A 12,998-nucleotide genomic window follows, 5' to 3' on the forward strand; every position below is an offset into this window, starting at 1 on the left:
CAGGAATGCAGAGATACTCCAAAAAAGAGAAAACCATCTCCTCACCGAGCCCCTTCTCCCACTCTAGGGAGCACCAGCCCAGGACCAAAGTCACCCGCCTCCTGAGGCGGAGGTCTGGATTCTCAGGCTGCACAACTCTCCTACAATCTCACCAGCTGCCGAGAGCTCCAGATCAGCAGCTCGTTCTGCAAAACAACCCGAGCTCAACCCACTGCCACCTCGGGGACCCAGCCTAGGCCTTTCTAACACAACAGCTACAGCCAAGACTTCCCCCCCCTTCCCTGCCAGCTCTCTCCTCTGGCTGTAGCACAGCCAGGGGCCTCCAGCAGCAGCCTTTGCCAACAGCAGCATCCTTCTTTGCACTGTGTTGGTGGAGTCCAGGCCACAGGTCCCTCAGGCGCTCATGCCAATTCTCCCTCGTGCAGACGGATACTGGGCAATCGTAAACAAAAAGGACCTTGGCACAGGGTGAATATCTGCGCCTGCACATGCCAACAGCTTCCCACAGGGCATGGATTTCACAGGATCTCTCCCGCCTCTCCCCTTACCTTCCGAGCTTCAGCCCCAGTGACTGCAACTATCCTCCGTATGCCTTTAGCAATTGCTTCTTCTGAAACAATCACAAAGGGGCCAGCGTGGCTGGAGTTCTGCAAGTGCCTTTGGAAAGAACCCACAAAGACCCACAACAAGAGTTAGACGTTCACCTCTCATCCACGAAAAACAGGAATCAGCAAAAAAGCAAGAAAACCAGCCTGCCAGGGAGATGCAGCAAGCATGGGGACAGGCAGAAAACACAACTTAGCCACTAAAAAGCAAATGAGTGAGGAAACGGTGGCAAGGGCTACGTTCCCAGCACTGTTGGAGACCATGCCTGTGGGCAAGGACAGCACACAGGCACTTTCCCTGCCTGCAAAGGCTGATTTGAAACACGGCTTGACTCAGGGCTGGGGAACGCAAAGGCGCATGCATCATCACCACCACCTCCAGTTCTGCCCTGGCCATGCCCAGCATACGCCCACAGTACTCGCAACAGAGCTTAGGCTCCCTGGGGACCCCTTTTCAGCCACCCCGCTGCCTTCCCTGGCCTCTCCAGATACTCACGTCCCTCCGCAGAACTCGATAGAAGTGATGGAGCCTGCGGGGCCAGAGGGGTCAGCCAGCAGCTCCTCCACGGGGATGCCAATCGAGACCACACGGACGGGATCAGGGTAGGTCTCGTCAAAAACTGCCCTCAGTCCCTGGATAGCTTTGGCTGCTGCGAGAGGGCAGTCCTTGGCATACACAGTCTGCAGAGGACAGGAAAGAGACGCAGGTAAGAGCCAGTCCCATCAGCTGCAACTGAGGGCCTGCATTCCCAGGGCATCCTGACTTCCTCCAAAAGATCCTAAAAGGGAAGTTATGTGCTTCACCTGTACTGGGGTTTGTTGAGCTGCAGGGATCCTAAAAGTCATCAACAGAGGCCCCATCTTCAAAATTCCTGATACCACTGCCTGCTCAGACCCACTGTGCTCCTGTACATTCGAATGGTTCCCAACCACAGGGTCCTGAGCGGAGCACAGGGTCCTCCCAGGATCAGAAGAGGCACCAGACAAGAGCAACTCTCTCGCCATTGAGGACACATCACTGGGACATCTGGCTGTACACTGTAAATCCAGCTGGGCCTGCAAAACTCTGCCCAGCTTCTTGGCTCTTGTAGCTAATGTGACATAGAAATGCTCCAACCCTAGAGAGGGCTCGGTACCAATCAACAGAGCAATCTACATGGAATTTTTGCACTCAAAATACTCTGTGATGCCGATCCGTGCGCAGTACTGCATCAGCAGCTCAGAAGACTCCTGCTGGGCCAAATTTCCAGGACGCCAAATCATCCAAAAATTTGACTCAAGGTATTTTTTATTTTTTTTTTAGTATCTCTATCAGCCATACCCACCTTTGCCTCTTCAATCATCTGGTTGGCGATCCCTTCGACTTTCTTGATTTCCTGGGTAGACAAGGCTCCCTTGGCTGTGAAGTCGAACCGCAGCCTGTCCGGTGCGACCAGTGACCCTCTCTGGTCGGCTTCCCCCAACACGGAGCGCAGGGCGAAGTTGAGGATGTGGGTGGCCGTGTGGTTGCTCATGCCTGGCCCCCGCCTAGCCTGATGGAGGAAGCCGCTGTTAGATGGGGTCCCGCACTGCGGAGCCAAGATCTCCTCTAGCAGCAGAAGTGGAGGTTAACATGCTGCTCCAACCAAAACCTAAACTAGCTCAGGAGACCAGAAACAACTTGGCACACTTGCTGCCTTGGGAGCCTCAGATAAGGGAGCAAGACAAATTTGTGCACAGCTTTTCCCTGGCAGTCCCCCTGTTAGGCCTATCTGGAGGGAGGGCAAGGACAGACCAGGTCACAGACATGCAACAGGAAAAAGCACTGCAAGATGGGAGCCTTCCCTCTTGCTCCAAAGGTGCCGCCTCTCTAGGGAAGGGAAATGCATTTTGCAGGCTAGGCTCAACCCAGCACTCACTCAGCAGGCTGAGCCCACTGGAGCAGCATCTGGAGCAGGGCAAACAGCCCAGGCTCTCCACTGTCCTCCACCATGCAGTGGGGCACCATATCTGCTCCACTTCCCAGCCGTGACCCAAAACGTGTTTCTGGTGCTGGTCAGCAAAACCCAGTGAGCGTGAGTCTGAGCCAGCGAGGCGTTATCTGCCTTGTGTCAGGAGAAAGCCAGGCACTGGGCAGGAAAGGCCTTCAGTCAGCCAGACTGGAACGGCTACATTGCTTGCTGGCATCATGTGCCACAGGGAGAGTGGGCCCCAAGCTTCAGGCCACCTGAGTGGCATCGATGCAAGGAAAGGTGACAAAATCCAGGGAAAAAGACGAGGCCATCAGTTATACCGTGTCTTAACTCACCTCATCGATAGACAGCTGGACTTGATCTCCTACTTTTAAGCTCCCATATAGAGTTCCTATGTGAAGCACGTAGCCTCCTCGGACCTGTACATTCTTCACTGTGAATTCTGTTTTCTGTACAAAGAGGAAAATGCACCCAGTGAGCAGGGTGAGAGGCCAAGGGGAGACAGACTGTCCAACCATAGGTCTGAGCTGCCACTGGAAAGGTCTCAGCTGAGAGCCAGACTGGTGCATGTGATAGGAGAAAGCTGAGTGTCCCCAAGCACAGCACACGGGGCAACAAAGCAGAGAAGAGTGAGACAGTGGGGCATCGTTACAGGGCACGGTTACGGGGCACAGCAGAGCTGAAATTGTTCCCCACCTCAGCTCCCCATCACAACTTGAAAGCACTGTCCTTCTGCACAGCAATCCCAGCACCACCACCACCACCACAGGCACCCACGTTCTGGCAACAGCCTGACAATGAGCACAGAGTGCAGTTCCCCAAGAAGCCAGGGGAACAAACTCCAGCACATCTGTGCCATGCTGCACGCCTGAAAAGGAAACCTGTGCAACGCCTGACACCTGCCATGGACAGGAAATTGCTAGAGCTTTATTGGCCCCTTCTCTTTCTCTGCAGATGCCTGCCCAGGCCCCGGGTCAGACCCAGTCTCGTAAAAGGCTCTCAGGCCCACTCACATCCTCCCTGCCGTCGTCGTCCTTGACCATGTAGCCCTCATCATAGATCTGCCCACCCTGCTCAGCGTAGAAGCAGGTCCGGTCCAGCACTATCCCACACTCCTGGCCAGTAGATACCTCCTCCACAAACTTCTTCTCCCTGCGGATGGCTTTCACTGTGGCCACGAGGCTCCCAAAATCTGTGACCAGGATGACAGGCAGTGTCAGTAAAACAGGAAAACTTTGTAGACACCACACGTGAGCAGAACTTCATAGTGACACCCCCAAGCTCACAGCAGCTACAGTTGCAAGGGGTAAGGGAAAAGAACTAGGGCAATAGTTAGCGGGATAAGAGGGAATTTCATTCAGTGCTCTCCAAGGCAGGGACTGTCATCTCCTTCCACACCTATGCAGTAAAGTCAGCCATGTGTGCTGCTATGAGCCTGGGGCCTCTTGAGTCTCCAACAAATTGAAGAATTAGCAGCAAGAGCCAGAGCAAGTAGGCCAAGGACCCTCTAACAGACTGAGCAGAAACTGCAGTCTCTTGCGGCACTGGCAAAGGAGCAGATAGGAAACACAGACATAGGAGTGTGGACACACAAGCTGCAGTGAACAGGAATCCCCTTAAGTTGGCAACAACAGACCTGAAGAGTACAGCAGCCCTCTTCCACTCCCACCTCCATCTCCCAGGAAAGGTGAGCCCAGAGGGGATCTTGTTGAGGTACATGCAGGAAAAGTTTGGCAGCAGAGGATGATTCTGGAAGATTTTTTCATACCATAGGCACCACTCTGATCTGAAGCATAGCTGTATTTTGGCGAGTCATCAGTCACCTCCAGCCCTCGGGCCCTTAGCTCTTCAATGGCATAGATGTCCAGCATGAGGAGATCCTCCCCTCCAGCACCCTTCCCTTGGGATTTGAGCTGCCAACGACAAGCACCAAAGTTTGAGAAAACCCACCTCACCAGTGGCCCATGCACACCTTGCTCACATCCCTGAGAGCTCCTTGGTTCGGAGGTTTTCCCTGGGAAGCTGTGTGCCGGCAGCTGGAGCACTCTCATCTTTTCTGACTTCAGAGCAGGCTGTTCCAGCACCACCCAGCATGCAGACAAAGCAGCCCTGAGCCCAGCAAGGGCAAGGCAAGAACCCAGCCAGCTACCTGTGCATTTTTCCGCTCTTCTTCAAAGCCCTCCATGTCCACAACAAGGCCCTTCTCCTCTGCAATCAGCCCAGTGAGATCCACAGGAAAACCATAGGTGTCATACAGGAGCCACGCAGTGTCACCTTCAGAGAAAGAGCAGAGCAGTTGGCACTCCTGTACCATGAGACACTGCTCCTTTCCCCACTCTCCAACTGGCTCTGTCCCACCCAACTGGCTCAGCGCTATGCCAGGACAAGGAACAGGTCTGCTGAATGTGAACATCAAAAATGCTCCTCAATGGTGGCACAGAGATCACACTATCATGTTGTGTCTGGGCAGCTTAGAACCTGAGCAAGTGAACGCCAGAGGAGAGGGGGGTGGCCCAGCTCTGAGCAAGTCTTTTGACTCCAGTTCTGTCCCTTCACACCTCCCACCATATCTCAGCTCCCAGCCCAGCTGAGCCCTAACTTGGTCCCAGATAAGATGCCTTTTGCTGCATCCAGACAGAAGTCACAGCCTCACCAGGGATGGTTTTACTGTCTCCCAGGCTCTGAATCTTTCTGTCCAGGATGCGACGTCCTCTGCTGAGTGTTTTCAGAAACTGATCCTCTTCTTCATTGATAATGTCCTTCACCATATCTGGGTCCTTCTTCAGCTCAGGAAAGGCATCTCCCTGCAGACCCAAGAGGATTAGTCTCTTCAGCATGGAGATCTGCACACATCAGAAGTCTTCAGCAGATAGAGAGGAGCAGGGGAAGAACTTACCAGTGACTGCACCACCACATCAACCAGAGAAGCAAAGAAACCCTTGGGGGCATTCAGCTTCTCGTGGGAATAGCGCACAGCCCGTCGGAGAATCCGCCTCAGCACATACCTAGGGAATAGCAGAGCCCCTCATGCAACCTTTACACCTCTGAGCTGTTCTCAGGGGATCCACCAGCACCCACCTGCCAGCACCGACTCCCAGAACCAAGAACACAGGGTTCTCACCCTACATTTTCTCTGAAGTAGCTGCTCACACCAGCAGCAAGCCAGAGGTGAGGTGCCAGGCCCCAGCTTGTGACCCAGACTCACTGTGTGCTTAAGAGTCAGTCCTGTGAGTCCAGCAGCACCCACAGCACAGCCCCTCCCCCCCAGCCCAAAATTCATGGGGTTTTTTGACAGCGGCACTGCACCAAGCAGGGTTTTGTGCCTGTCTGCACACAGTGATCCTTTCTGGGGGCTGACACAGCAGGACTGGTACCCACAAGAATCCTCAGACCTGTGTGTCTTGGCCTTTTGGGCAGACCTTGCTACAGGGACTGAAATGTCAAACATAGTGAGCAAACACTCTACTACCCACTGCTTTAACGATGAATTCAAGGACATCCCAGAGACACAAGAGATCCCAGACCCCTCAGGGAAGGCATGCTGAACAAAATGGGAGCAGCAGCATTGGGACAGCTCCCTTCTTACCCTCTGCCAGTGTTGTCGGGTCTGCCCCCGTCAGAAAGGGCCAGTGTGATGGTCCGTGCATGGTCAGCCAGCACACGGTAGGCCATGTCTATACCGTCAGCATCTTCAGCACCAACCTTCCCCATGTATGGCCTGGCACCCGTGCCCTGCGCAGAGAAGGTGGCGGTGGGCAAAGGGGATGATAAGGGACAGCAGGGACCCACAACGTGGCAGAACAACAGGGAAGCGCCTCAGAAGCCAGCCGTGTCCCACTTCCCACAGCCACAGACTCCAGCCTGGCATAACCTGCCCAGCCAAGAAACTTCAAATTCTGTCACGTGGGAGAGGGTCCCAGCTTCCCTCTTTTAGGGTGTTTTTATCCATACCCAAGAGAAAGACAACACTATAACAAAGCAGTGCTTGCATGTGGTGTAAGCCTGTCACCATGGGCACAGTCCCTACAGCCTGGGTCCCAGCACACTGCAGGAAGGCAGACAAGGGCACACAGGCTGTGTCCAGCCAGTGGCTTTAACATCCAGGAAAGGCAGCCTCTAATGCCAACTCTGGACCTCATCCCTCTTGGAGGCAGAAGAAGACTGAGCTCTTCTCCCTGCATTTTTTTCCTTTCTCCAGCCAGGAAGCTCTGCCCCTTCCATGGAGCAAAAAACCAAAAGGCTTGGACTTGGCACACAAGAGTTCCCAGTGCTGGTAACATAACCCCCCACCAGGAAGATGCAACACTGGTTCTGCAAGTGACTGTCACGGTTTATGGCAAAGACCTCCTCTCTCAGGGGATTTTCTACAGGTCAGCATGTTCCAGGTGGGAGACTGCTCGGCCTGGTCTTGTTCAACTTATTCATCAATGACCTGGAAGAGGGGACAGAGCGTACCATCAGCAAGTTTGCTGATGACACAAAACTGGGAGGAGCAGCTGATACACCGGAAGGCTGTGCTGCCATTCAGCGGGACCTGGACAGGCTGGAGAGTTGGGCAGAGAGGAACCTGATGAAGTTCAACAAGGGCAAGTGTTGGGTGCTGCCCCTGGGGAGGTTGAACCCCATGCACCAGTACAGACTGGGGGCTGACTTGCTGGAAAGCAGCTCTGATGAGAGGGACCTGGGAGTCCTGGTGGACAACAAGCTGACCATGAGCCAGCAGTGTGCCCTTGTTGCCAAGAAGGCCAATGGTATCCCTCTCTACTCTGCCCTGGTGAGACCCCACTTGGAGTACTGTGTCCAGTTCTGGGCTCCCCAGTTCAAGAAAGATGAGGAACTCCTAGAGAGAGTTCAGAGGAGAGCAACAAGGATGATGAGGGGACTGGAGCATCTCCCCTATGAGGAAAGGCTGACAGAGTTGGGCTTGTTTAGCCTGGAGAAGAGAAGACTAAGAGGGGATCTCATCAACATGTACAAATACCTTAAGGGTGGGTGTCACGAGGACAGAACCAGACTCTTCTCAGTGGTGCCCAGTGCCAGGACAAGGGGCAATGGGCACAAACGGAAACAGAAGAGGTTTCAGTTGAACATGAGGAAGAACTTCTTTACTTTGAGGGCGACCGAGCCCTGGCCCAGGCTGCCCAGGGGGGCTGTGGTCTCCTTCTCTGTAGATATTCAAAGCCCTGTGCATTCCAAGTCCTGTGCAACACGCTCTAGGTGAACCTGATTTAGCAGGAGGGTTGGACTAGATGATCTCCCAAGGTCCCTTCCAACCCTTGGCATTCTGTCATTCTGTGATTTGCTCTCTATCACATGGCAAAAAAGATGGCCCTTGGCCATTCGAGACAGCAGAGCATCTCCCATGCAGAGAGAACCAAAGAGTGTGCCACCAGGGCAGTTCACAGAATCCCAGGTTGGAAGGGACCTCAAGGATCATCTGGCCCCACCTTTCTGGGCAAGAGCACAGCCTAAACAAGATGGCCCAGCACCCTGTCCAGCTGAGCCTTGAAAGTGTCCAATGTGGCGGAGTCAACTGCTTCCCTGGGGAGATTATTCCAATGAAATAAAGAAACACCTTTCTCCAGGAAACACCTGGGAAAGCTGCACCGCTCATTGTCCTGTTTTCCCCTGAAAACAAGCCCCATGGCAGCAATTCCTGTGCCAGCCTGCATGCCCACCCTTAGCAAAGTACAAACCCGCAGGGCTCGCAGCAGCTGGGAAAGCGGCGACCGGCAGACCTGCCATGTCTGACCAGCCCCACGCATTTCCCCAGGGATTCAGGGAATGGATGCAGCTGGGTCAGCTCCAGACACCCCAGTTCCTACCTTTTGGATGGCTTCAAAGTAAGGAAGGAAGAGGTCGGTATCATAGTTGGACATCTTGTTCTGCAGCACAGAGACCAGCCTCTCCAGGCCCATCCCAGTATCAATACTTTTCTTTGGAAGAGGTTTCAGTGTCCCATCAGCTTCCCTGCCCAGCCACAAAAAGAAAGAGGAGCTGTTATGGATGGAGGCTCTGCAGGAGCAACCCCACCTCTTCCCTCATCTCCATGAGATTTTGTTCCATCAGATTTATGACACAGGCCCATACACAAGCCACGGAAAGGACAACTTTGATAAAATACAATTAACAGACCCTCAGTGGCAACTTGGGCCCAGGGTGGGATGGCACTTATTCCCTGCTTGGCAGGTGAACTGAGAAAATACCTCCAGTCTGTCCCCAAAGCCAGTGTGACCAACCTCTTCTGTACAAGTGGGCCAGAGGCCGGAGCATCACAAAGTGCACAACTCCTGGACAAGAGGGAACGGCGAGCAAGCCAGGGGCAATTAGAAGAGTACGCAGTCCGAGCAACCTACCACACCGAGCTGGGGCAGCCTGGGGAGGGAAGCGGGTCTGGCTCACCTGTTGAACTGTATGAACACCAGGTTCCAGATCTCCAGGACGTTGGGATCATCCTGATTGACCAGGTGGGAAGCATCTCTGTCCCCGATCCGGTCATAGTGGATTTCGCTGCAAGGGCCACAGGGCCCTGTGTCTCCCATTTCCCAGAAGTTATCCTTCATATTGCCAGGCAGAATCCTGCCCTCAGCCAGCCTGTAACAAGAAACTCTTATTGAACAACAGAGATTTAGGACAAGAGGAAACGGCCTCAAGTTGTGCCAGGGCAGGTTTAGGTTGGACATTGGGAAAAATTTTTTCAATGAAAGGGCTGCCCAGGGAAGGGGTCAAGTCCCCATCCCTGGAGGGATTTAAAAGCCGGGCAGATGCAGTGCTTAGGGCCAGAGTTTACTGGTGGGATGGCAGGGTTAGGGGAATGGTTGGGCTTGGGGATCTTAAAGGGCTTTTCCAACCTCAACGATTCTGTGATTCTATAACTTACCACAAGGCAAGAATTCCCTCAACCAAGGTATACCAAAGAAATCTCAGCTCACCAATTCACTGGATGAGCACATGAATCATCAGGGTCCTGAGACAGATCAATCCAAGAGCCTAACTCTCAGGATCCTAGCACTTAGGCTCCCTGGGGAGGAGGATGGGGCAAGCATTGGCACCTGGCACTGGCCCCAGATTGAGGCAGAGGCCTAAATAACACCTCAGCAAAGCCACCAGCAAGACGACAGGTGGATCTCCGACTTTAATACATGCATAGAGGTGTGTCACGGGTCAGTGGCAGGTTTCAGAGGGGACTATAGCCACAAGACCAAAGGCATCATTTTACTGCTACATCAAGCTTTGGCCCACCCACAGTTTGAGTGTTGAGTGCAGCTGTCATTTCCTCATCTCAAGGAGGGTGAGGTAGAAGTAGCAAATGTATAGAGGGTAACTACAAAGAGGGTATAGAAAAAGGAGTGGGACTCTTCCATTTGGAGAGGACAAGGCTGGGTGGGAGGCTACGACTGAGATTTAGAAAAATCCAACAGGTTCAAAACAGAATCAGACATACTCTGAACGAGCAGGGCTCCAAACAGAGGCTAAGGGGAATAGATGGGTCACTCTCTAACAAATTAATCCAGTGACTGGGGATGCTGGGAGGGGAGGAGGAAAACACAGGGCAGGTCACAGTCAGGCACGCCTGCTTTCCCTGAACAGCACCTTCTGAACTGCTGTCAGCACACTGAGCTGGCCCCAATTGATCTGGCGCTGCGTGGCACTGCTTATATTCTTAAGCTTACACAAGCGATTTTGAAACGAAAGCTCTCAGTCTCTCCTATCTAACACCAGTACTTCCCTTTGACTTTGCAGCTCCACCACCCTGCAAACATTATTTGTGACACTTCAACTGCATTAAAACCTCATGTTTTACGTGCTCTGCCACATAACACATCATCTTTCTCTGAAAGACTACACTGTCCTGACTTAAAGGCCTTACCCCAAATTCAACCATATCTGCTTGCACTCCAGGTCTGGCTGCAGTCCTGCAGCTTCGTTTCCACCAAAGTAAGTGACGTAGAGTCTGTCAGCAGGGATGCCGAACTCCTTGGTGAGAAGGTCCAGTGCCAGTTTACAAGCAAGTTCCTGCAGAAGAAAAAATGAGGTCAGCAAGTGAATGCAAACAGAGTTTCTCTTCAATGTGCAGCACCTGCATGTGCAGAGTACTGGCTACTGTAGGTATCAGCAGCTCTCTACAAAGAAATAGCCAAAAACTTTCAGACTTTCGGCATAAGAAATAGGCAAACCAATATGCAGCAAACAGGGCACAAGAAACATCTCATACGGCTTTCCAGATGCAGCCAAGTTCACTCCTAGCATGTTCGCTGGCCCAAAAAAGCCTTTGAATTCTGTCGTTATGCTGTATTCTTAACATCACCTTTGCAAATATGAACCCCACACTAGCAAGACGCTTGGGAAGGGATGTTATTATTTTCTAATCGCTCCTGTTTGAGGTCCATCATAGCTGCACAGCACATGCAACTCCCCACAGCTCCAGGACAGACACTAAAACCCCTGCTTGAAGACTCCAAACTGGCAGAGTTAATATAATCAGCTTTGTAAACCTTAAGTAATTAATCTCAAAACATTCTGCAGGGTCCAGGCAGCTTCCAAGCTCATTTATTCCAAAGGAGGAACATGCACCTTAGGAACCACTCTGTGCCAAGATATTCTCCTTCCTCTTGGCAATTGCTCTGCTGACTTCACAGAGATAGATCAACAGATTCAGAGCTGCACCCAGCCTATTTTACCTTGAAATAATCCCCAAAGGACCAGGACCCCAACATCTCGAAGAAGGTGTGGTGGTAGACATCTTTCCCAACATCGTCCAAGTCATTGTGCTTGCCCCCTGCGCGGATGCACTTCTGAGTGTTGGTGGCTCTGTTCAGTTTAGCGAGTGGGTGTGAGGGGTCAATAGTATTGAGGAAGATGGGTTTGAACTGAGAGGAAAGAAAAAAGGGCAATCAAGAAAAGTACTAAAAGAGTCTTTGCAAGTTAACAGTGTTACTGACATCACGATACCACTAGCCTGGATGTACCCGAGGCAGCTTTCAGAAACAACAAGCCTGCTGTCTCCTGCAGGCGAGGAGGCTGCAGCACTACCTATAACTTAGCACTCCCACACGTGCATGTGTTCCTGAACCCTACCAAGCCCCAGGACTTTCCAAAGGGACTGGAAGTAGCCAGATTCCCAGCTGACCAGGAAAAAAAGTCAGTGAAAACTGTGTGCTGATCCACAGCAGAGCCCTTTCAGCAGCCCAGCCCCAACCACTCTTTAAAGGCACCGTCAGTCATTTGTGCCAGGACTACCTGTGGTGCAAAGGGTCAAGGAAGGAAGACTGGCAGAGCTCCCATCACTGCACAGTCAGCCCAGCAGACACGGGAAGCTCTCCCAGTGCTCTTGCCAATTTTGCCAGAGTGCAGACTCCAGCAGACACACCAACCACCTCTTTGTGACCAGAAGGAAGATGGAGAAAACAAGAATAATTTTCCACACAAACAGCTCTGCAAACACCTTCACAGGTTTCAACTGCTACAGGAGATGTTCATAAGGACCACAGTACCAGACTGGGAATCCTACCTGATTCATACCAGCATTAGCGAAGAGCAGCGTGGGGTCATCCAGGGGGATTGTAGAGGATGAGTGCACATAGGTATGCTTGTTTGCCTTGAAGAAGTCAATAAACCGTTGACGGATCTGGCTGGCTGTTAGTGTAGCTTCCATCCTGAAGCTGCAAGTCACAGCTGCCCAAAGCAAGTGGAAGGGAAAGCGGCAAGGCCTTGGTGCAGTCTGATGGAACAACGACAAGCAAGGCTCTTATGTGGTGTCAGCTCAAGCAGTTAACACCAGGATCACCTCCTGAAAGGGTCTCCCCACATTGATGACTACTCTCACCAACTCCTCAGTTTAACCAATCACCCCAAATGGTGCTGACCCAAATCCAAACTTCCTCTCCCCCAACCTCCCTGATTTCTAGAGCTCGAGGTCACGTTATCTGTTCTTTGAAAATATGCAGCTTTTAAATACCAAGTTCACCTGGATACTGAAGCGGATAAGAGGTTACGTCTGCCTTGCCGGAGGGAGAGGGGAGGTTTGCTAACGCCTAAAACCATCCAGGGTGATTAAATCATAGAATGGCTGAGTTTGGAAATGACCTCTGAGTATCACCTCGGCCACCCTCCCTGCTCAAAGGAGGGTCGACTCCAGGGATGCCTGGAAACCTTCCCTGCGAGGAACCGCATCGCCATACGCACACCAGGGGCAGGTGACGGTTTGGTGGCGAGCGCCTCCGCTATATCCTAACGGGGACATATAGCTGGCCTCTGCCCACGGGGCGCAATGCGGTTCTCCAGACGGCCAAGCTCCCAGCAGCCTGCTCTGGCGCGGAGGACGAGATAATGCCTCACACGGCCAAGGCCAGCGAGCGGCTGGAGGAAGGAAGAAGGACCCGAGGAGGGAAGAAGGACCCGGCGCAGCGGCGGCTCCCGGGCAGGGCAGGGCCTCTGCCCT

At 52.7% G+C, this 12,998-nt stretch overlaps 1 protein-coding gene across 1 annotated transcript in view; it reads right to left on the bottom strand.

Annotated features, from left to right (window-relative positions):
* The window catches only part of AARS1 (alanyl-tRNA synthetase 1), a gene marked incomplete at its 3' end in the record, with an annotated part of 18,170 nt that extends 5,871 nt beyond the window's left edge, over window positions 1-12,299 (bottom strand). Inside the window, exons 1-15 of the mRNA XM_009643340.2 lie at window positions 12,069-12,299; window positions 11,239-11,427; window positions 10,428-10,573; window positions 8,960-9,151; window positions 8,383-8,527; window positions 6,144-6,289; window positions 5,454-5,562; window positions 5,211-5,361; window positions 4,707-4,831; window positions 4,326-4,470; window positions 3,571-3,749; window positions 2,893-3,006; window positions 1,931-2,137; window positions 1,102-1,286; window positions 549-657 (exon numbers count right to left, since the gene is read on the bottom strand). Coding sequence (XP_009641635.1) covers window positions 549-657; window positions 1,102-1,286; window positions 1,931-2,137; window positions 2,893-3,006; window positions 3,571-3,749; window positions 4,326-4,470; window positions 4,707-4,831; window positions 5,211-5,361; window positions 5,454-5,562; window positions 6,144-6,289; window positions 8,383-8,527; window positions 8,960-9,151; window positions 10,428-10,573; window positions 11,239-11,427; window positions 12,069-12,212 — 2,286 coding nt within the window. The remainder of the gene's footprint in view (window positions 1-548; window positions 658-1,101; window positions 1,287-1,930; window positions 2,138-2,892; window positions 3,007-3,570; window positions 3,750-4,325; window positions 4,471-4,706; window positions 4,832-5,210; window positions 5,362-5,453; window positions 5,563-6,143; window positions 6,290-8,382; window positions 8,528-8,959; window positions 9,152-10,427; window positions 10,574-11,238; window positions 11,428-12,068) is intronic.
* Window positions 12,300-12,998: the final 699 nt, after the last annotated feature.

This window comes from Egretta garzetta, unplaced genomic scaffold (assembly GCF_000687185.1).
Source record: "Egretta garzetta isolate BGI_Z169 unplaced genomic scaffold, ASM68718v1 scaffold27, whole genome shotgun sequence".
Lineage (NCBI taxonomy): Eukaryota > Metazoa > Chordata > Aves > Pelecaniformes > Ardeidae > Egretta > Egretta garzetta.